This window comes from Eleginops maclovinus, chromosome 20 (assembly GCF_036324505.1).
Source record: "Eleginops maclovinus isolate JMC-PN-2008 ecotype Puerto Natales chromosome 20, JC_Emac_rtc_rv5, whole genome shotgun sequence".
Classification (NCBI taxonomy): Eukaryota; Metazoa; Chordata; class Actinopteri; order Perciformes; family Eleginopidae; genus Eleginops; species Eleginops maclovinus.
Genome location: NC_086368.1, coordinates 9684939 through 9708375, shown reverse-complemented (window position 1 = coordinate 9708375; position 23437 = coordinate 9684939). Strand labels below are relative to the sequence as shown.

The 23437-nt window shown below is 37.9% G+C and overlaps 1 protein-coding gene across 1 annotated transcript; it reads right to left on the bottom strand.

The window, feature by feature from the left end:
• Positions 1-1237: 1237 nt before the first annotated feature.
• Positions 1238-22896, bottom strand: LOC134883197 (immunoglobulin-like and fibronectin type III domain-containing protein 1). Its single transcript, XM_063911457.1, is given in 28 exon segments — positions 1238-1561; positions 1654-1980; positions 2600-2878; positions 2881-2895; positions 2981-3173; positions 3255-3340; positions 4050-4358; positions 4456-4584; positions 4706-4885; positions 5517-5813; positions 5932-6225; positions 6349-6490; positions 6603-6727; positions 8017-8187; positions 9233-9340; positions 9817-10671; positions 10854-11126; positions 11345-11513; positions 11599-11712; positions 11846-12029; positions 12185-12218; positions 12709-12753; positions 12867-12966; positions 13364-13506; positions 14076-14195; positions 17562-17597; positions 18643-18729; positions 22681-22896. Coding segments are annotated over 27 exon segments (4782 nt in total). The 5' UTR covers positions 18692-18729; positions 22681-22896; the 3' UTR covers positions 1238-1556.
• Between the last annotated feature and the right edge of the window lie 541 nt (positions 22897-23437).

Sequence of the window (23437 nt, the reverse complement as noted above, 5' to 3'; positions counted from 1 at the left end):
GTGCTATAGGTTCCTGAAAAGGGGGCCCTAGAGGAAATGCAGGAGTGAAGCTTTCTAATCCCTCCCTCAAAACTTCAGCAGGGAGCTTTTGGTTGCTCTTATTAAATAGGGACATCTCATGAGAAGTGACATAGAAGTGCCATGGGTTGAGCTGCCTCTCCATCAGCCTAATTGCACATGTAGAGCGCCAGATCTTCATCGCAACAATTAACCCAAGGGTAAGTGTCAATTCAATTTGAATGTTATGGCTCCTAGCCTTAGTTTGTGTTAGAAATGTTATTTAAAATGTTTAAAAATATCAGAATTAATGGGTCCAATTCTCTTGGCAAGAAGTCTATTCTAAAAATTTGACAATTTGAATGATGTTCTTAGTTAGTAATTGACACTGTTTCCGACATATCAGACCAAAAGCACAAAAACAAAACAGGCTGAATGGATTTTAATACCGATCCGCCCCAACTATTTTTAATGTATCGTTTGACTTTTTGCTTTTCGGAATAGAACAGCAAAAGTTCCGTAGTAGCATATATTTAAAATGGTAATGATCACCCCACTCTGAAATCGAGAGGTGTCATCCGGCACTGTTCAGACATGTTTTAACCCAGTTAACTGTTGACCGTCTCTTCTTCAGTTACTCTAAACTTGGGACGAAATGTCTGACGTTCCCAAAAAATATGCGCAGAGAGGTAATACAAGAAGACTGAACATAAATTATTCACATAAAGTTTCACGGTGAACAAGTGGTAGGAAATTTGATACTGCCATGTCAAGGCCCACGGCCACAAATATGTCAAGGTTTACCATCCTATATATATATATATATATATATATATATATATATATATATATATACATATATATGTATATATATATTTATATTTTCGTCAATTTTCCACATAAATGAATTTCAAACAAATCAAAAACTATAACGTACATATTTAAAAAATGAACTTCAGAATAGCCTTATTACATTTCTATTTACACTAATCCCACACTATAACAGTCAATGTAAGTTACATTTGTCCTATGTGTCGTATTTATCAGCATTTTTTTCATTTCAGTTGCACTGCAGGGGATTATAAACCACAAATACGAAAAAATAACAACTCCAATCAGCTTTAGACAAACCACTTCTTAAAATCACGTCAAATAATTGTCAAGCAGTGTCCTGTATGCAACTCCCTCTGCTGTTCCTCTTGTATATTACCGCCGTTTAAATGTCGGATGCACACAAGTATTTCAAGCACCCACTTTATTGAGATAGCACAGTTGAAATCAAAACAAACAAAACTCATTTCTGGCCTCTATTTTAGCAAAACACCTTATGTAAGTTTATCTTTAATCCTGTGCCAGATCGTATACACATTTTTCAAATAGTTGATATAATTATATAATAATTATATGATATAATCACATAATCATAACACAAGCAATATTACATTACCATTCACTCTACATGTAAAAGAGTTGCCTTAATCTAAATATGTAGTATGCCGATTATAAATAACATCTTGTTGTATGCGTTTAAAAGCAATTCTACCATCTTCTGTGTTCATTTATTCTGGAAAAGAGACAAAGGAAGTTATTTGTTTCAGATTTCAAAGATTGTCACTGTATTTTATATAGAATTTAGTAACAACAAAGTTAAAATACCTCTGACGGTGAGTTTAGTGGAGCACTCTGCGCTCCCCAAAGAATTTTCTGCCACGATCTTGTACTCTCCGGTATCTTTGGGTCCAACCATCAATATGAGCAGTGAACAGACTCCGCAGGTGTTGGAGATGAAGTAGTTAGTGTTGGTATTCAGACTGATATTGTTGCGGAGCCATGTCACATGAGGTGTAGGATCCCCTTTTATAGCACAGCTCATGTAGCATTCATAGCCTTGAGGAGCACTGTGCATTTTCAGTGGCACAAGGAACTTGGGCGCACACTGTAGGTCACATGTCTTGGTTTCTGGCATGTTCACAACAAACTTTTCTGGAAGGAAGTAGATGCATTGACTTGAATTAGAACTGTTCTCTTCTAAAAAGAAAAACATTTGGCATTATAAAGCAACAGGAACAGTAATTACTGGCCCTATATATGCACAAGTTTTTTATGATGTGCTAAGTCATTCACATGGTATTGTGAATCACAATTCTATGGATAGCTCTAAAAAATGGCTCTCAAAGATAGTACATTTGGTTTGATGATTGGATGGAATCAAGTTTAAAGGCCAACATATACGCCAGATTTATGGGCTGAATATCAACAGACTATTTGCTGTTAACTTGACACAAGGAGGAAGAAATGTTAAACTCATAATCAAAGAAGTACATTTTTAGGTTGATAATGTGGCTCTTTAAATGGTCGAGGACTGTTGAATACGTCCACTTGTGAACTGGCCTCTATATGGATTACAAAAACACCCAAGTAAAAGTGCTTCTGAACTTTTAGTGTAAACATGGTTAATATCTAAGTGCTGTATTTGGTTTTTTTGTGTAAAAAAAAAAAAATCAATACTACAACAACAACAATAACAATAATAATAATTCTCCATCTACAGATATTGATGTATTTTTAGATGGTCCGGGAAGGTAGGAGCTTTTATACATACCTTTTTTGGCAGAAATCAGCCACTTCTGTGATTCAGAGTGTTTGGAGGCGCCCATGTCATTCTTTGCATAGACTCTGAACTGGTATTCTCGGCCCGGCATGATGTTGCAGACTGTGAATTTATTGTTGAAGATGCGATCTGCAACGGTATTCCATGTTCTTTTGCTTGAATCACGCTTCATCACCATATAATGTAGCCGGTCATCACGTTTCTCATCTGGAGACGCAGTCCATGAAACGGTCACTGTGCCAGGCACGTTCTCGTCAGTCTCCACGGGACCGGTGGCTTAGGTTCATCTGCAGTTCAAATACAAAGGCTTGTTTTATCCACAGTCACAGAAATTATGTATAGAGTTAAATGAACAGAGATTATCAAACTCACCTGTAACTCTAATTTCAATGCTGTATGATTCTTGTCCGACAATGTTCTTGATAATGATAGTATAGATTCCAGTATCTGAGCGCTCAGCAGAAGGTATCAGAAGCTGGGATGTTATCTCTGCATTGCTGATGGTCACCTTTTTACACACTGGTGCTCCATCTTTCAGCCAGATGACCTCAGGCCAAGGAGAGGCCTTTAAATAATCATATTATATAAATATATTTATATCTATAATAACATTTACAGAAGAATGAATTACTCCTTCCTAAATTACCTCAAAGTTAATGTTGATTCTTGCAGAATTTCCTGCTCGCACCACCATGAAACTCTTGATTTTGGCATCCGTAAATCGTGGTCTCACTATGTGAAAAGGGAAAAGTTGGTCAATTGTCATCGTTTTTTTTGTAAGGTTAAATGTTTTTAAGGATATATGGCAAACATGAAAAAACATATAATCAATATCTAACCACTGCTAAAACAAATATATACATATATATATAATTAAAGTTATATTACAATAGGCAGTACTGCCTCAATCATCTTTATTCTTCATTTGACCTGGAATAGGATTCATTACTGATCCAATTCTAGCCCACCTACCATAATTCAACAAAATGTCAACAACCAACTGAACTTATTGATAAACCTTTTCATGTTCACTCTATGTTGGTAGTTTTTTTGCAACAGTGCATACTCTAAATTTGTCAACCATGTTTGCAGTTGTATTTTAAGTCACATTACTTGTGATAGGATGGAGAAGCCAATTGGATCACTCTTTAGTCCATCCACAAACCCAATTTATAATAGCATTTATCTGAATTCTTCAAACCATGCTCTAATGCCCCTATAGGCACATCCTAGCTGGTTTTGTGGGGTAATCAATCTGTTTAGGTTAAAAACAAACTGATGTATTCTGCCTCCCAACAGCTACATATTTAATCACAAGGAGGTTAAACTAACTTATTATGCCATTACTGGATCTTTTATTAAGAGCAATGAATCAGTCCCTGTAATTTCAATGTTTAAATGTGAAGGTTTGACATGAGTGGCTTTGGAATGATTTTCTTACCAGGAGGGGGCATAGCGAGGATGTAATTATCCAGCTCCTGTGGCTTTCCCTCTCCTCCATCATTAGTTGCAATGACTCTCACCCAGTACATGGCCATCGACTTCAAACCTTTCACTGTATAGGAGGTCATGGTTAATGCATTTGCATTGCAGCGATCCCATTCTGTGCATTCTGCTGGCCGGATCTCCACAAAATATCCCTTGGCTTCATCTTCAACCCCCTCAATGTCCTTGGGTTTGGTCCAAGACAGGGACAGGGTTGTGTAGGTGGAATCTGTCACTTTAAAGTCTATGGCTGTACCAGGAGGCTCTGTAACACATGATTCATATTCAGTGCTGCAATTTGTAGGCTGTATTTAGTGTTGATGAAGTAATGACTGTGATAACAGTTTTAAATGTCCACCTACTTTTAGGATCTCTGGCAAACACAAACTCAGATGGTACACTGAATTCACCCGCTCCAGAGTCGTTGATTGCTGCCGCGCGGAATTCATACTCAATTCCCTCGACCACGTCTTTAACTCCATATCCCTTACCTGTATAAGTAAAAAATACCTATGCAGTAAAGATACAACACCAATAAATCATTAGGCGTATATTGTTTGTGTTGTAACAGGTTGTTACAACATGATCAAAGAGAACTGATGTATGAATGACCTTTGATAAACCCTTCAGCTGGGACGACTGGGCTCCACAGGTTGCTGCCCTTTTTGCGTTTCTCAAGGCTGTACCCGTGAATACTGGTTCCTCCAGTGTTAGATGGAGGAACCCAAGAGAGATTGATGCAGTCCTTGAAGGCAGATACAACCTTTGGTGCAGATGGAGGACCAGGGTATGCTGTACACACAAAAGAGATACAGGAGAAGTGATCGAGAAATGAAATATGAGATGGTTGATGCTTGTTTTTTTAAGGACTACTCACAGCTATTTGATGAACTACAGTAGCTGGTGAGATCACTGCTCACTGCTAGCAAGCCGTAAGATGCTATCGCTATGTGTTAACAATGCTCTTTTAACTTCATTTGATTTTCTGTATATTGTTGCAATCCTCTTTGGGATTTTGTCCTCATTGTACATTGTATCTTATTGTATTTACTGAACTATTGAGCAGTTTGTTCTAGGACAATAAGTTCACAACATTTAATTCAAGAGATGTATTGTAATGACAACTGTCTCATAAAAATCCTCTTGTGTGTAGCAATATATATGCCATTTTGGACCCTCAAGTTTCTCATTCTATTCAACATTCAAGATCAACACCAATCAAGATGATTATTGATCAATTGTTCACCAAACCTGACAATACATTTGTGGGAATACACTTTGCTCCGCCTAGTGAATCTAAACTTTGCAAATCGATTGATTGATCAAATCCCTTTGGCTGTGAAGTAATGTGTAGTGTGATGGGCCTTTACTAAAAAAGTGGTATTTTTCAGTTAACATGGTTTAAATGTATTTGTCAGTTTACCTTTTGTTCCGGCTTGAATATCCTCAGTTTCCATTAGCTCACTGGTGCCCATTTCCGTCTCCACTCTAATGCGATAGCAGTACTTCCTGCCATGGTCTACATCACTGTCCCTGTATGCGCCCTCTGGACCAATTGGACCCACCTTCTTCCAAGTGTTGCGGCCAATTTGTTGTCGTTCAAGGAAATAGTTGTTTATTTTACAGCCACCACTGTCTTTTGGGGGCCTCCACTTGAAGTCAATTACAGAGGCGGAGGCTTCAACAATTTCCAGAGGTCCCATTGGAGGAGTGGGTTTATCTGCCAGGAAGTAAAGCATAATGTGGAATTTTATTCTGTGTTAGACAGTTAATTTCTTGACCAATCATAAATAATGTGCATTGAAAATAAAGTAACATAGGATATATGTACAACATACCCAGGACAATAAGCTGGCTAAAGGCCTCAACAGTGCCAAACTCATTTTTCAGTTTTATCTTGACTTCGCCACTATCCTTGCGCTGCAACTTGTTTAGAAACAGACGACTGCAACCCTCCGAGTGATCTATCTTAATATTTCCTTCCTCTGCAAGCTCTTCACCATCAAGGTACCACTGAATTTTTATGGGTTCCCCTCCAACATAAGGTAATTTGAAGGTTGCTTTGTGTCCTTTTTTCACAGTAACAGGGGTTTTGAATGCTTCCAGATCCTCGGCAGGGAATCTGGGTGGATCTGGAAAGGGGTAAAACAATACGGACAGATATATTAGTAGTGTTAAGCTTTCTAGTTCTGTACTTAAGAAACATTAAGACATTAAGAGCAATGCAACATTTTCATGCAAATTAGTATTGTTACCTTCAACAACAATCAAAGACTCTGTCTTCCGCCCGTCTGCTTCAAATTTATATTTCCCAGCGAATTCCTCTGTGACTTTGTGGATTTTCAGTCTGTGGAAAGTTCCCTCTTTTGTAATGGTTATACCCTCAGACGATTGAATCTGGCAAAATGAACAGATAACTGTAACATGACAAATATGAATTCAATCTATAACTTCTAATTCCTATTTGGTTTTATTGATGCAATAATATCAAGTTAAACCTTAGGCATACCTCATCTCCATCTTTGTACCAGATTCCCACACAGTCTTCGCTGCTCACTTTACACTCCAGCTCTGCTGCTTCTCCAACAATGGCTTTGCAGTCGGAAAGGCCCGCATGAAAGTGAACTCCTGGGTCTGAGGATTCATCAACCAGGAAGTTAGTGAATGCACACGACTAACACAGTGTTTGTTGTTTCAAGGTGTTGTAAGGCATCCATGTATGGGTGTGTACATACTTACCCCATAGTCAACATGACACATTTTAATAAATAAAGACAGGAAAGGAGAGGAAATATGGATTGTGAGTCTGGGCTGCTGCTAAGGTTTAGTACAGCGGGCTGCTGCTCTACGAGGTGTTCTACCAGGGTGCCACATATTCTCTTTGCATTTCCGTGATTTAGTTTATTTTACATTGGCATACGGTTACAAAATGCATCATAAAATATATCTTCAACTTATAAATTAAACTAAATAAGAGGAGTTTGTAAGGGATGTAGAAGAGCACATTTCGTCATAGTTTGAAACTTGATAAAGATGTCTTCTTGTGTAGCTTCATAGTTTTGCTTGCATGTGGACTTCTTCAACTTCAGAGTTTGCAGATTTGAAGCTCATAAGAATTGTACCGCAGAAGTTTTCATGTACCTCGGTTTGCTTTGTTACTTGAAAGAAATACCCACTTAAATGTGAAAAATAAAAATCTCACTCAAAGCAGGCATTTCCTTGTTCAGTGGAAGAAATTAACATTTCATCGGGTTGTTCTGAATTCAGTCTTCAATGTGCAGGAATCACTTTTAGATCATGGTCTTCCTCCAAATTTCGGGTTCTCTTCTGTCTTCACTTATGAGTGTGGCTACACACAAGTGTGGCAGTTGTCTCAAAAGGACATGTGTTCTGTTCTGTTCTGTTCATTCAAATAATTAAACTCAATGCACTGACTTATCCTGAATCAACATTTAAAAGAGCAAGCAAATGTTAACACAGAGCACACGCACACGCACACACACACACACACACACACACACACACACGAACACACATTATGAAAACAAAACAAAAGAGAAAACAGTGGACACATAAATATTTTGCTGCTATCCAAAATATACATTATTTAAATGAAATAATAAAATATTCTTCTCTAGACACAACTTGAGACTAGGGAATGTTTTGATCCATTTGACATTAAGTACAAATATTAGTCCATAAAAAAAGGATTAGCATCTCTCAAGGCTATACCCACTCTAACTGAACTCTGATCATTCTAAAAGGCCTTTTAACCATTTAGAGATCAAATGTGGTATTGCGATGAGTGGGAGCACACTTTGGGCGTTAACCGTCAAACCACTGGAAAAGTCATCTGCTCAGCAAATGACTTTTTTCCGACAGTGCTTCCCATGCAGTGGTTAATGCAACGCCAGTCATCTTACCACTAACTGTCTCCACGATCAATGGGCCTTGCCGCATACGGCCTGAACGCCTGCCAGCTGCTGGAAGGTCATCGCCGTCTGCACCCTCACCATTTTCAGCAGATGCATCAATGCCTTGCATTGGCCTGGTGCCATTATCACCTCTGGCGCCAGTGGCTTCTGTGTTTATGTCTTTTTCAGTTTAGGGGATATCATTGTAATTACCATCAATCCAATGATTCTCATTTGCTGTTGGATATGCCTTACAAATAATATGAATGAAAACAGTAACCAGAAGAATAACAATGTCAACATGGAGCATAACAACCATATCAACATTAACAACAGGAAGAACAAACATTAACTCTAATACAAGAGAAGAGGGCAATGGAAAAGGTGATGTTTAATATTGGCTCCTTAATGGTGTATTAACACAAGGGCCTACAGGAAACCTGTTCAGCCCTTGTTTCATGGATACATGGTATGAGTACTATAACTTCTTTTAGCACATGGGGTTTTCCCAGTGCTGATTTGACGAGTTATAAACTTAAACACTCTATATCAACATAATTCACCTGTTCCATTTTTTACCCTCTAACATAGAAATCTTGCGCATTAATTAAACAAAGTATTTAGAATAACAGACACATAAAAGCACACACTGAATAGACAAATCACAAATATAGAAATATTTCTATACTTCACAAAAAAGTGTTGGATTGAAGAGAAAGCAGGTTTTAGCGTAGCATCTACATGCTATTCTATTATCTGTTTCTCAGGAGAAGCACAAAGACACACACATGACGATATGGACATGTAACTTTTAGTTTGATAAGCCAATGTTGGTTAAATAATGCTGACTTTTTTTTTTTAAATTAAGCTGATAGTTAATAAAACTTAAAGCCCAGGGTTAAAAATGTTTTTGGACTGTAACCAATGTGAGCAATTAAAACAGACTCACATAAAAATGTAACTGCAGTATTTATTTTTTATGTAAAAAAACATAAACAATAGACAGCGGTTCTTTTTAAGAATAAAAAGACCATGTGGATTTACCAGATTATTGTAAGATTGGCAGTAGTGTATAGGTATCATATACATGAATTGTTAAAGCAGCTGCATCACAGTAAGGAAATGTTTAGAATTTTCTTGGGTTGTGATATCAAAGTCAATTTGATTTCCAAATGACTTTAGCAGCAGTAATTTGTCTACAGCATGCAGCTTTGACGTCTCTTACCAACGACCGCTTGAGCTTCAACATCCACATTTGTCTTTCTGGGACGTTTTCCCTTTTTCCCAGATTTTTCCCCTGGTTGATCTGTTGTTTCCTCATCATTACTATCTCCTAATAGTGATAATAATTTGCAGCTTTATTGTGAAATTCATACATATTATTATTGTATGAATGTTGAACTAATGATGACTTGACTCATTAGGTCGATATGTATAACATGATATACATACTGGCATTCATTCTGCATGAACATCACCAGGTCCTTTCTTAGTTAGAAAATCTTAGTTAGGAAGTTGTCGTAACACTATTATCGAGTTTCGAAGATAATAATTTAATATGACCTTTATAATGAATCTTTTTCTATAGACAAAGAAAAACATCGACAAAATACAAATAATTTTTACTGCGGTTACTTTTTATATTATATATATATATATATTATTATCGAGGATTTTAAAGTTAAATACGTTTTTTTCCCCAAAGTATTTTAACATTGCATTTAAATTGTTTTCATTTAGGGGTACATTTTGGAAGCAATTTTTCATCATTACTTTTCTCAATGAAAATAATATGAATGATCTTCTTACCTGTCACTGTGTCTGGAACGAGTTGACCCTCTCTCACGCGTTTCTTGCGTCTTCCTTTTCCACCTCGTTTTCCTCCTTCTCCGCCTTCTCCGCCTTCTCCTCCTTCTCCTCCTTCTCCTCCCTCTCCCCCTTCTCCACCTCCTGCTCCAGGTCTCGCTTTACCTCCCACTCCTCCTCCCGCTCCTCCTCCTGCTCCTCCCTCCGCTCCTTCTCCGCCTTCCTCCAGTTCTTCATCAGAATATTCAGATGAATAGTATTCATCTTCAAAATCTTCTCCAGCACCATCACCTCCAGCTCCGCCTTTAGCGCCACCGCTACCTCTTCCTTTAGCTCCACCTGTGGCTCCAGTTCCATCTTCTCCTTCGCCGCCACCACCTGCTCCAGCAGCACCAGCAGCACCAGCAGCACCAGCAGCACCAGCAGCACCACCAGCACCAGCAGCACCAGCAGCACCACCAGCACCACCAGGACCACCAGCACCACCAGCACCAGCAGCCCCGACACCTCCTGCACCTCCTGCGCCTCCCGCACCACCGGCGCCTCCACCAACCCCCGCACCACCAGCTCTCCTTGAAGCCATTTCCTTAGCCTTTTTTGCCTTGGCTGCGGCCCTAGCTGCAGCTTTTCTTTCAGCCGCTGCCTTTTTAGCTTCTTCAGCTTCGACTTGGGCGGCTGCATCTGCTACTTCTCTCTCAGCTTGAGCCTTCTTGGCCAATTCCATTTTTTCTTCCATTTCTTTCTGATATTTTTCCTGCTGTTCCTTAGCTATTTTTACCAGATCTTCATCATTACCGGCTCCAGCCATAGTAGTTTTGCGAGATCCTTTCTTGCCCTTGTTTGTGGGATCCTTGTCCGCTATAACAGATAATATGAATTTTTCTTTAATATGTTTTAGCTGCACGATAAATTCAGAATTTACAAATTATTTAGTGTTTGTAGTATCCCCCAGAGGTTCCATACTGTATGCATGCATTCATCTAGATTTCTGACTCATATATAAGGAGCAGGATGAAAATTTAGGAAGAGAATCTTTTTACCTTCGATTACAAGAAAGGCATTGCAGGATTTGATTCCTGCCACAGCAGCATAGATGCCGCCGTCCAACTGCAAACAGTCTCGCACGATCAACTTGTGGATGAGCTTATCTTCGGATACAGTGATTTCAAATTTCTCACTATTTGTCAAAGGAGTGCTTCTGCCATACCATTTGATCTCATTCAAAGGTGCAGTGAGGACACATTGAAAGATGGCGTCTTCTCGCTCTTCTGCCTTAACCTCTTTGATTTTGACTGCAAAGTCGACTTCAGGCACTGCAGGATAACAAAAGACACAAAATAGAAAAAGGAAGCAGGGAGACTCATTTTAGCAATCTGTCCCATCCACACAGGGTCACTTGTGACTCTCCAGTCTCATTGCGTACTTTTATTGCAGTTAAAAAATATATGTAGACAGCAACAGTACATCAGTAATCCATGGACTGAGTTTACTTATAACTTATCTGATTTGAATAACTTGATTGATGACATACCTTTAAATTCAGTTGAGAATACATTGCAACCCCCAACATCCACTGAGTAGAGTCCAGCATCTCCTGAACCTAGATTCCTAATTGTGAATACATATTTCTTGCCAACTTGTTTCAAATTATGCTTCAGGGCATCACTGTCTTCTTTGGTGAATGGAATCATTACGCCATCCTGCAGAATTAATAGGCATGTAACCATATTGATAATAGATAACAACCTGTTGCAAGATGGTGCTGTAGATAGTAGTTAACGCCACCTTGTACAGGAAGATTTTGCTAGAAGGATCCTTGAGGTCCATGTCCAACTCAATTGTTGCACAGTCGTCATCTTTTACTTCAATAGGTTTCAGGGTACTGATGTGAGAAACAAACTACAGTAGAAAGAGTAAAAAGGATGTAATGAGTCTACACAGAGAGTGTAAGACGGACACCAAAATTGAACAAATTACACTAAAACCAAAATGACACGATATAATATATATTAGATTTCAAAGCAGCCCATACCTCTGCAATCTCCTCCTCTCTCTCCTTCTTCATCTCAGTGAGTTTCTTCAACATGCGGCGGAAGTCTGTGATTCCGTACTCGTGGCAGATGCGCTCGTAGTCTTTCTTGTCTGCACTAAGGAGAATTTCCCAGACCTTCTCCTCTGGCTCCATCGGCTTTTGTGCACGTGTCCCATCATCATTACTGTGGAGGCAGAAATGTTATTAAGCCGCGCAAAACCATGTTTTCATTGAAATAAATACTCTCATTCTGTCAATGAGAAGGAGTCACCAACATAAAGAAAATACCATCATACAGATAATTCGAGAAACAAACTTTGTTTACAGAATTTCACTCACCGTTTTTTAAGCATTTTCCTGAAGTCGATTGCATCTGTAACCATTACAAAGAAAATTAGACCTTCTCTAAATATATTTGTCATGCATTATGTTTTACAAGCAAGTTGCATTCAACTTCCTTTACAGTGTGCGTACAATAGTTTGATTAAAGATGGATAAGAATATTTTTCTTTACATTTTTCATTACATTTTCAGCTTCAGGACTAATAGGTCAGAGTGTTTGATCTTATTTTATTGGTGCTGTACAGAGTATTTCTTTAAGCCCAAATAAAATCATGCTTTGTACAATGATCTGAATCATAAATCATAAATGTTTTCTTAATGTATTTATTGGTTTATTAATTTGTCTCATACTGTGCATTTCATAAGGAAAGTGTGTAAGAGCACTCTTTTTATGGATAATTGGCATTATAATGGTAAACCTTGACCGTAAAGTCAACAAAACTATAACTGCTTAACAAAAAAAAAAATGGTGAACCTCATCAGATAAGGAAACTGCGAATGGTATGTATTTGAAACCTCACCTTCACTTTCTTTCTTTTGGAGTTCCTTGGTCTTAGAGAATCCAACTGTAAATAAATGGTTTTTTTAGATGTTCTTATCAAGAGTATGTAGATTGCAGCTTTTATCCATTATAAGACACTAGAGCGGCAACAGGATTAAAGAATATTAAGAACCATACCAGAAATGACATTCAGGAGAACAGTGCAGATAGCCCTTCCATGTTCGTTGCTTGCAAAACACTTGTAGGTGTCCGCATCCTCTGAAGCGACCTTAGGAAACTACAGGAAGGATAACACTGAGATTATGGCATTTTGATTATCACTGAAAGTAGTTTGAGTCTCAAGACAGTTAAGTCACTTTACATATCGGGTTGATAAAAAATGTATCCTATTCCCTTCTATTGAAGCCCAGACGATGGACAAATTCAGTTTTCATGTTTGGCTACATTTTACAATCAACTTCCCACAAATGGGCATGCTTTTTGGGCTAAACACAGATGCTCTGTGTCTTTAAAATATAAGATGAAACTATTTTTCCATATAAGGTGTATTATCACACTATCGGACTATAAATTATTTGATTTATTGTCTGCAACAGAAACATAACAATGCTTCCTGTTAGGGTCGACAACGGGTACATATTGTTTATACGTCTTTTGGGATTGTTGAAGATTACCTCGAGTGTGTGCTCTCGAGATGCTTCATCGTACTTTGTCACACACAAGTCAGTGTGGAAAACGATTTCCTGGTTGGTTCTGCTCCATGTTACAGTAGGTGTTGGGGTTCCCACTACTATGGCTTTAAAGACCGCAACCTTACCTGGAATGAGATAAAATAAATAAATCTCTGTTTGCGATAAATCATTCATAGGTACATTTTTAGTAAAGAAGTAAGATACATGGCCAAATGCAAACAATTGGACAAACATTATATTCAAGTGTTTCCACGTGTTACATAAGATAAGATTCTGTTTAAGGGGCCCTATTATGCTCATTTTTAGTTTCATCTTATTTATGCTTCAAATGTCCGAATTTCTCTTTACATGCACCAAAACCTTTATAACACACTACATGAAAGGGAAACCCCCCAGAACAGGGCCACTTTAATCATTTGAAGAATTCAATTGTTGAAGTGCAACTTACTTTCCAAATACATGTTTTTTAACATGTGGTTCTCCACCTTTTGTTACTTCTTTCCTATTGTTATGACTGGATATACTCAGGACAGCTGCTCTTCCTCTTAAATGTTGCTTATTGCCATTTGGGATTAAGATTGAGGTACTCTAAACTGGCCAACACATGTTTGTTCAATTATTTTATTGCGAGAAGAAAACATGTATTCTATTTTGTTTAAATGGATTTGGGTGGAGGCTGCGATTGTACACTTACCCTCTTGAATAGTCAAAGCAATGGGTTTGCGAGTGAAATCAGGAGTTGTCATTCCCTCTGGAAGTTCCTCCTGAAACTGTGTAATCATGACACCGGGCACCTTCGACTTCTTCTTAATGCCTGATCAAAGAAAGATGAATAATCAGACAAGCCTAATAAAAAGAAGAGCCAAGTTACTAAGTATTGTCTGTACTATACTCATCAAAGCATGAACATTTTAATAACTTATTTTAAGGAGTCTCCTCTGTATTCATTTTGGAACTTGAAAAAGTACAGTATGTGTGAAGAATGAAGTCATTTTATAAGAAAGTCTTACTAAGAATGTGTTCAGATTTAGACACGGACAAACACAAAGTGGTTTAGTGTAAACTTCAGACAAACATTCAAACTGTTTTTTATCGGAACAAATCATCATGTCTAAATGTAAAAAAGCCAAACTACTAAATGAATCCTCTAAAGACTTCTATTGCTAACAATAAATAAATACATCTAAGCAGTAGTTTCTACTTTTGTGTTTCCAGAAATATTTCCAGACAGTCAAGCATTTATGAATAAAGCAAGTAAATAGGGGTTGACGAGGGCAAAACAGTTCTCAATCTTATTTGGCGTAACCCTCTCTGCAGCCTGAAATATACCAATGTTTTTCATGCTTGTATTGTATTCAGATGTAGCAAAAAAGTAAGATAAAAATGCCACAAAGTGATTAAAACGTCCAAAGAACAAAGGGAATAATGTTGTGCTTATAAAGAACCACATTTTTTAATGAACTTTTTAAGACGGCTTTTTTAATTATAACGTTCTTTGGTCTTTATCTCCTCATGGGCCTGTTGACATTAGTGATGAGTGTTACATATTTTCATATTAACATACATTCTGGACACTTGCCATAAACAAAGTGGTCTATGTCATGTTTAAAACGTGAGGGAAACTTTGTTTTACGGGACCTTTTATATTAGACTTTCATTTCATTGTGGATTCATTTAATTCAGATTATTTGGAAATGACTAAAAGCTTTAATTTCTAGCTTGCAATTTTTTGCGTCCTTTAGCATTATGTCACTTATGACTTGTTTGTTTTGAATGTCCATGTAGCATGAGCAAATGGTTTATTGCAGATTCAATCATTTGTAATATTTTGGACTTACATGTTATATATGGATAAAGTTTAGTAAATGCTTGTGCTAAATGTGAGTATAATTGTAGGCATTGGAGGTTTTCAGACTTAATAACTTATGGAAAATGCTGAATAACAACAATTACCAAAGATTGTAATAGTTGTTTGAGTCTCAAGAAGCAGTTCATGGCCACTGCAGAGACTTCATATATACACGCATAAAGAGTTGCCTTGCAGGATGGTAAATTGGTAATAATACATATTCAGTTTCCTGGTAATGTTGAGATGTTTTTTTTTATTAGGATTGTTCATCGAATCATTCATGTCAACTACAAAGGTTGTCCTGAAAGGTTGACATCTGTAATAAATAAACCCCCCTATGTTTATGTTATAATTAACAAACTCATATTCTTTGTGGGTGAACAAGCTCAACCCTTCTGCTGTCTCTAGAGGTCTATGGAGTACCAATGATTAGTTCATTAAAGCTTACTTGTACAGAATATCCATTGAAAACTCTAGAGTTAGGCATTGCACCAGCTTTAAGTGCCAGAACACCTGAGAGAACCAATATGGACTAACCCATAGAAATCTCGAAGGCTTCATCACTGAACGCTGATCACAGGGGTTCAGCTGGTCCAGGGATTTTTATTTATTTTCTCCTGGAATGAAAGACCTGCAGTGGGCAGAGTATAAACTATAGAGTTTGTTGTTTAAAGAAGAAGAAATAAGCAATCTTAAGCGCATTGGGGGTAAGTGCTTGGGGCATGAGATGCAGAACAGTATCTTCTGTACCAGCAATGACATCGCAAGGATGATGCAGATATCATTAAAAGCAATGTGTTTGCATTGAAATATGGATCAGCCTATTAATGTAGAACAGCAACTTAAGCTGCATTTTAAGCCAGGCATTGATTTCATCGGTCATCAAAAGCAATTTAAGGAATATAATTGGCATAAATTAATTTCATTTACTAAGGATGCTGTTAATCCTCAACTAATTTCCACTAAATGTAGCTATAAAATGCATCACAAACTGATTCCTTAACAATGTGGACCACAAATCCTTGATTTTACTCTGAATGTGCACGCAAGAACTTCCCTTTTTTACGTTTTAAAATTAGTTCTGCTTTTCTTTCTTCATGACATTTAGATTTTAACATTTCCACAAGCAGCTGACTTGCGGGTCGGTTGTGTGTTGTTGTGTTTATTCTCATCTGCGCAGCTTTAGCTCCATTGTTGACTGTTATGACTTTGCAGTTTTTCATCTTATTTGTTGCTGAAGTTCAGTAAATAATGATGACCTCTTGTAATTGTCTCATAGGAATAACATTAACTGCACTAAATTGACTTTCACTAAATGTATCACTGTATCGCTGAGATCTACCGTACTGCAAAAATAGCTTTCCTATTATATTTCAGGGCCATGTAAACATGGAAAGAAATTTGCCATTATTATTTGATGCCTCAGTACATGTGTTCTTGTGTTGCCCCAAATTCCCTCAGAGTTATTCTCAAAGTAATACACAAAACCAAAAGAAACTATGGTGGTTTGGTGATGCTTCAGGGCTCTTGGAGGTTACATGTGTCGTTCAAGTTGATTACCTTCGAGACCTCGATGTTCTGAGTTAACTTGACAGCACATGGTTCTCTTACGTTTGCTTTGAACCCTTTGAATTATAAAAATTGCATTTCTGTGTCTGCGACAGTTGTGGTCTTCATACTGAAGCCAAAGAGAGCATGAGGGTCAGGCATGAAAAGGCCAAAAATCTCCAAGGAATACAGAATTGGGGACTTTAAAGTGGCGACTCAGGCAGCCTCGGTGTTCATTGTATGAAATGTCTCAAATGTTTTTCCTATTGTCTCTTAACTGATACCAAAGGCTTGTTATTTGCAGTTAATCAATATTGATTTAAATTGGCAAGTTCCTTTTGTTTACCCTTAAAGATGTAATTTTGTAAGGGGTCTTTTGTAAAGCACAAATAAGTTTAGTTTGATTCCAGAAGAGAGGACATTATGCCCCTTTGTCCCTGGAGAGCAAGTTCACTTAATGACACTCAACACTGTACAGAATTGTCTCCACATGCGCACATATGTTTAAAAAAGTGGCATTTTCCTTTGAATAACAAGATTAAGAAGACACATAGAAATCAACGACCGTGCCTTCTAGCAACAGCTTTAGTATTCATGTGGGTGTTCTTTAAATTGTCACAACGAAGTGCTTCCGTTGTGACACTGAAAGTTGAATCATCCGTTTTGGATGACACCTTTCGGGGGTGATGAAGACCACATCATACATGCAACTCACCCAACCTGGAGTCATGCACTTACGGAGGTGAGTCGTTTGTGTGATTCGATTTGTTTTTGCTCGCATACCTTTGTCGTCTTGTTGAAATTCCTCTGAACCGTCGACTAAACACGCATCGGATCAACAGAAGAGGGAACAGGACAGGTAAATGTAAATCCTGACAGAAGCACCATGGCAGTTGGAACTTTGACAGGATTATTACACAGTAAACATAAAAACACCACATTATACAGTGTGACCCGGGGATGGGCAGCACAAACACAGACACAACTTAAAAAAAACACCATTTTCAGGGACACATTCCACAACACACAATGGTTAGTTATAGACAAAGTATACAGTGTGTTAGCAGTATGTTGTTACAGCAGCATGTACAAAGCTGTGCTGTGCAGCTATTTATTATTAGAAGCTCGCATTTCTCAAACAGGATGATTCCTGTGCAGTGCTTGAGAGAAATAATGACTTTGTGGGAAAACCCTTTTTTTTTTTTTAAGAATATCTTTCATTTTGTCAAATCACAACCATTGATGATAGTGATGATAACCCTTGTTAGAATCAGTTTTATTATTTTGTATTGTACTCTGATTTTCTTTTGTCATTTTTGGTCAGGAGGACATTTTTTTCTTCACTTTGCTCTCGTTCCGTGATGACAGCTTTCTCGTGTCTCATTGCTGAAATCTGTGGAGCTTTAGTGGATTTAACTGATAGACATCTTCAATATCACATCCTTAATATGAATGAGATGGCCAGAGCTATATTCATATTCTTCTGTTGAAAAGTAGCAGTATAGAACATGAGTAAAAGTAGAAAGCTTCCACTTGACGAAGAAAAAAGCAGAGGCGCTTATCTTCATTTTCTCTCAGAAGAAATGGTCAGTCATCAGCTCTATACTGCAGTTTCCAGATGTCTTTGGTATTTGCATCTTCAATCCTCCGACCTTTGGATTTCCCAGGTGTTTTCTTGTCTTGCAAGTTTTTTCTGGAATGCAATGTCGCGTGACTTGTTCTTTTTACAAAGCGCATTTTGAAGTCAATTTGTTCCTGTTCATCATCATTCCTTGAGTTAAGAAGAAATCCAGGTGGAGACAGCTGCAAAACAAACCCTAGGCTGACCTAAGCAGGGAGAGAGCATCCATCACCCTGCACTTACCCGCCTGCCCGATGGCAGTTTGATCGGTCACCTTTGACCTCTTCCACATCTTGCCTTTCTTTTCGAGCTGTACTGATTCAGAAGGTTCTGCGGCAAAAAACAAAGAGAGATGACATATTAGCACTGCATACATACATAGCTAACAAAGCAAAACAGTGATATGGACTGACATTCTCTTTGTGATTTTTGACTTTTCAGTTGCACAATCTGAAATCCTCTCAAAGGTTCACGTAGGTTTATTTAAATCATATGGCGGAACATTTTCTGCTCTGAACATCTCTAAATGTATTCCCTAAAGCTCACTGCAGTTACTCTCACCAGTCAGTAAGAGGCAGCAGCAAGTGTTGCATACAGTTGTAGACTGTTGACATAATTCTGGGATGAAGGCCGAACTCAGGAATCCTTTGGAGCCATGTGTTAATTAAGTCAGAATTTGTAGAAGCCCTAAATAATCTGGAAGTGTTAGGATTAGTTTTTAAGTGCTCACACTCTACCAGGGTTATAGCCTCCCAGTGCTGATGAATATTAGTTGATTCTTGGTAAGATAAAAAAATATATGCAAGTATTAACATTAAAAGCCATGTTTTGGTTAACCCCTTCTCAGCCTTAGGAAATGCTCAAATATGCAGCATGAAGACAACACCACACTCTCCCTTCTTTTGATTACTGAACTAATGTTACCTCACATTATTCATAACTCTTAGGAAAACACAACTTTAGCACTGATTTTGACAGGGAATGTGTCGCCTTCTGCATTATTTTTCATTATATTTCTTTAACATACCAAAAGAGTTTAATATGGAAAAAACATCAGACGTGTGTGTCACTTATGGGGATCACAGCTGACTCATGTGACATTAAATGAGTCACACATCATCTCGTTATGAAAGGTTGCTTGCATCACTTTTTATGTGATTACTATTTTTTGTTCTTGTAAAATTTGACCGAAGGACTCAAGTTCAGGGGTCTAAACCTTCTCATTGGACATTGGAATAAAGTAGGTGTGGTTACATTTAAGCGTTTAATATTATTTTTCTTTGTCTTGCAGCTGAACAAAGATTTTCAGGAAATGTTGACAAGAGGAGGTGAGTCAAGTTTTGGTGCACAGTTTGAACAACTTTGGCCTTTTGCGTTTGCTTGCAGTATCTAATGTGATAATACTGCTTCTTGCTTTATCTATGATTAGGATTTTGGTTAATGCTTGCTATTGTGCACTGCTCACGTTGTATGAAAAGTTCCTTTTAGCTTTTGATTGCATGATTCATTAAATGATATTTCATGTCTGTGTGCTGGAATAGGTACAAACCTTTAGTAGTCTGCTGTCTGATTTACCAACGAGTTTTACATATTTCAAACAGCATGTGCAGTTCTCCAACTCCTCTAAACTTTTGGAGCCCCTTGAAACCTTTCTTGATTTTTCTCTTTTAACACACTGCTCATAAAATCTGAGAACATTTTTTTCAGGGACTTTAAACTGAAAATTGTATAATTAATCAATGCATTTGGACAAAGATCAATATCTTTAAGACGTGCCACTATTTATAAACTCTGAACTGTTTCAAATGAGATGTGTGGCACTTTATAGTGAACACAGGATTTTCAAGTATACATTTTCTTTATTGAAATATTAGGAAGAGTCAAATAATGACAATAATGACTTTTAAATCATATTATAGTTGCTAGTTGTGAGTTTGTCTAGATGCAACTTGATTAAGCGAAATTCTACCGTGAAAGACTTTGTGATTTAAAACTAAATTATCATTGTCTTAATATTCCATATAACATTTTAATGTGTTAAACTTGTGACTTACAACTGTTTTTATAACTGAGTCGTTAATGTTTTCCTTTTTCTTGACTTTGTCCTGATGTCCCACTGATCATAAAACCTGCTGTCTTGGAAAGGAAGCACTTTATTTTTAGTTGTACGCGTACTCCAGCATATGTTCACAAGGTTCTGGGCTCCTGCTGCGTCCTTGGCTGCTGGTGGATCTTGAAAATGAACCTCGCAACACATATGGTAAAAGCAAAACAGCCTGCAACAGGAGACATTTGGCAGGCGGCCCTTGCATTAAAAGGAAACCCACTCATCTTCCCTGGAATAGTTCGGCCATCTTAGCTCCTTGCATTTATAGTTTAAAGTTTGTCTGAGGCTGTCATGTGGGAAAAATGAAACCTGACTTGAGGGAAAGGGGAGGAAGTGGACTGTCAATAGATCCTGAGCATCTTTTAAAATCCTCATCTTTGAGATTGTTAACATTTGTGCTGCAGGCTAGTTTACATTTAACACTTCTGTTCATTTAAAAAATATATAATATAGGAGCCATGCTTCATAACATCATTACCTCTTACCAGTATGTGGGCAGGGCGGCTGTCACTGCAGGCTATATAACAAGTCACCAGGCTTAAAATTAGACACAGACATTTGGAAATGTTGGACTACTGTAGCAGAAAGAAAATAAATCTAGCCTCACCCTCTGTCAACATGTGCTTATTTTTCTCTCTGCTATTGATATCATGTTTAAATATCATTAATTATAATGGAGATAATAATGTGATTGTAGACATTTTCCTAACATGATGTTAAGATCTAATTAAAAAAGATCAGTGTGGTAAGTATTTGCTCCCGTACTATTTAAACAGTTTGTCTCCTAACTAATTCCGCTTGATTCGTCGCAGACATCCGTGATTTTGTGTGATCCTCCTTGTCCATGCATGGTTAATCCCTGTGATGTGTGCCTGTAATATCATCTTTGCATGTGTAAAACCTCCCTTGACATTACAAAAGTTGACCTCTTGTCAAGCTAATGACATGGAATACAGTGAGAAAATGCCAGTAGAGTTATTTTGAAGTTTGTAAAGACAATAAATAGAAATAAAGACACTTGAGAAGCTGCTGCAGACAAACGAATTACGTCTAATGTCTCAGTGGTACGTGACATGTCCCATACATTCTGTGACTGCTCCACCAACCACGAACTCTTGTAATGGCATATGCAGCTTCTCAAATGTCCCCTCTGCATTTGTTCACACGTCACTGAATGCAGCAGAGTGCTGGAGACAGAAAGTATCTTCGGCTGTGTAACTCGCGTGGCCTTTTGGTGTCAAAGGAGCGCTAATGGTGCCATTTGAACATCCCATAGGATTTGTTAATTTTTTCGAGGGCTGACAAGTTGATACATACATGTTGTTCAAACATATGTTAGACATGTTTGGTGTGGCAGCATGTTTTGATCAGTGTGACTGTATTCCCCTTTACTTCTTTAGCCTTACATTTAAAGGTATTGTGTCCTTTGAGATCTACAATACTGCATTGAAGAAAAGTGCTTATACAAGTCTGCATGTGCTTGAGACACAAAACAAGCAGAACTAGTAGAGTGCAAACAGTAGCAACCACAGTCGTGTGTATGTCTTCTTAATGTGAAATTCCTATTTTCTGCCAAAATACAACCCACACCCTTCATGCAGCTTGCTAAATCTCAGGCTACATATCGATCGGATTCCTTCATCTAAAGTTAGTCATCACCCAACAACCTCACAGCTTTGACCTCACTTCTAACACCCAGCTTCCCAGATTTAAAACTGTGAAATTCAAACTGAGAAGCCTGCATGCCTCACTAAAGTGATTTCATGCCCCAACACTAAAAGTGTGTGTCCTCTGTGTAACTAAATCCTGTACAAAGAATATCAAAATTATTAACATGGTAACATACTCGGTAATTTGAGTGCCTGGAATGAGAGAGCACATAAAATTTGTGTACATTGAGTTGCTTTATGGTTCTTTAAGCACAGCAGGTTCAAAGAGGAAAATAGAAGCATGTATACATTACACACTTGCATGTAGAATGTAGGTTTTTTACTGCACCTGTCTGTGCACCTGCTCACAAAATGCTGACGTCTTCAGTGACGGCACACATTGTATTGATCCTGTAGTTATCGCAGGGGATGACTTACAAGAAATAGGCTTACTGTAATCCTTTTTCTCCTCTGCTCTCACAACATTTTCTCATCCAGTCTGATTTCGTGTTGAGGGCCACCTACCTGCTCACAGTCTTCAGTGCTCTCAGCTCAGTTCCCTTTCAGGCAGCAGTCTGCTCACACTGTGCCTTCTCCTAATTTTCTGAAAGTAATAGATCCGTCCTTCAGTGTGCAAGTCTGTGCTTGATGCTTCTCTACTGACAAGACCCAGTGACTGCCAAAAGCTTTTTTGTATTTGTGGTCACTCCAAAGACATTGGAGGTTGGGTGGGCGGTGAAGTATAGAGGGGCCACAGTGAAGGGTGGGTTGAAGAGCAGGTTAAATACCTTTCAAAGAATGATTTGTTTCTATGAACCAGATGTAGGGACACATAGCAAGATGACGTTTGTTTACAAGCCTGAAAACTCAATATATTGGAGTTCACTAGTTAAGGACTTGATTAGGTCTGCTGTTTATTAGTATGCTGTGAATGTGATTGTTTAACATCTTGGCTTATGATTATCTTTATGCCAATAAAGAAGGTAACACTGATTGGAATCAAACTTGTGTTGTTTTTGTTTTACTAAGACACATTTGACCTGCTTTTTTCACTCCATTCAACACTTCTGTTTTAAAAACCACACACTACAGAAAGCATAGAAAGAGCCAGGTATAACAACATAGACACCCTCAAAACAGGAGGATATTTTCCTTATAATAAACATTAGTTTTTCTGCAGGAATGATCTCTAAAAGTCTAAATTATGTTTAGTGAATGTGATGCTGGGACATATAAATAACCAGCCTGCCAACTTCAACGAACTAAAAAAAGTCTAAATGGC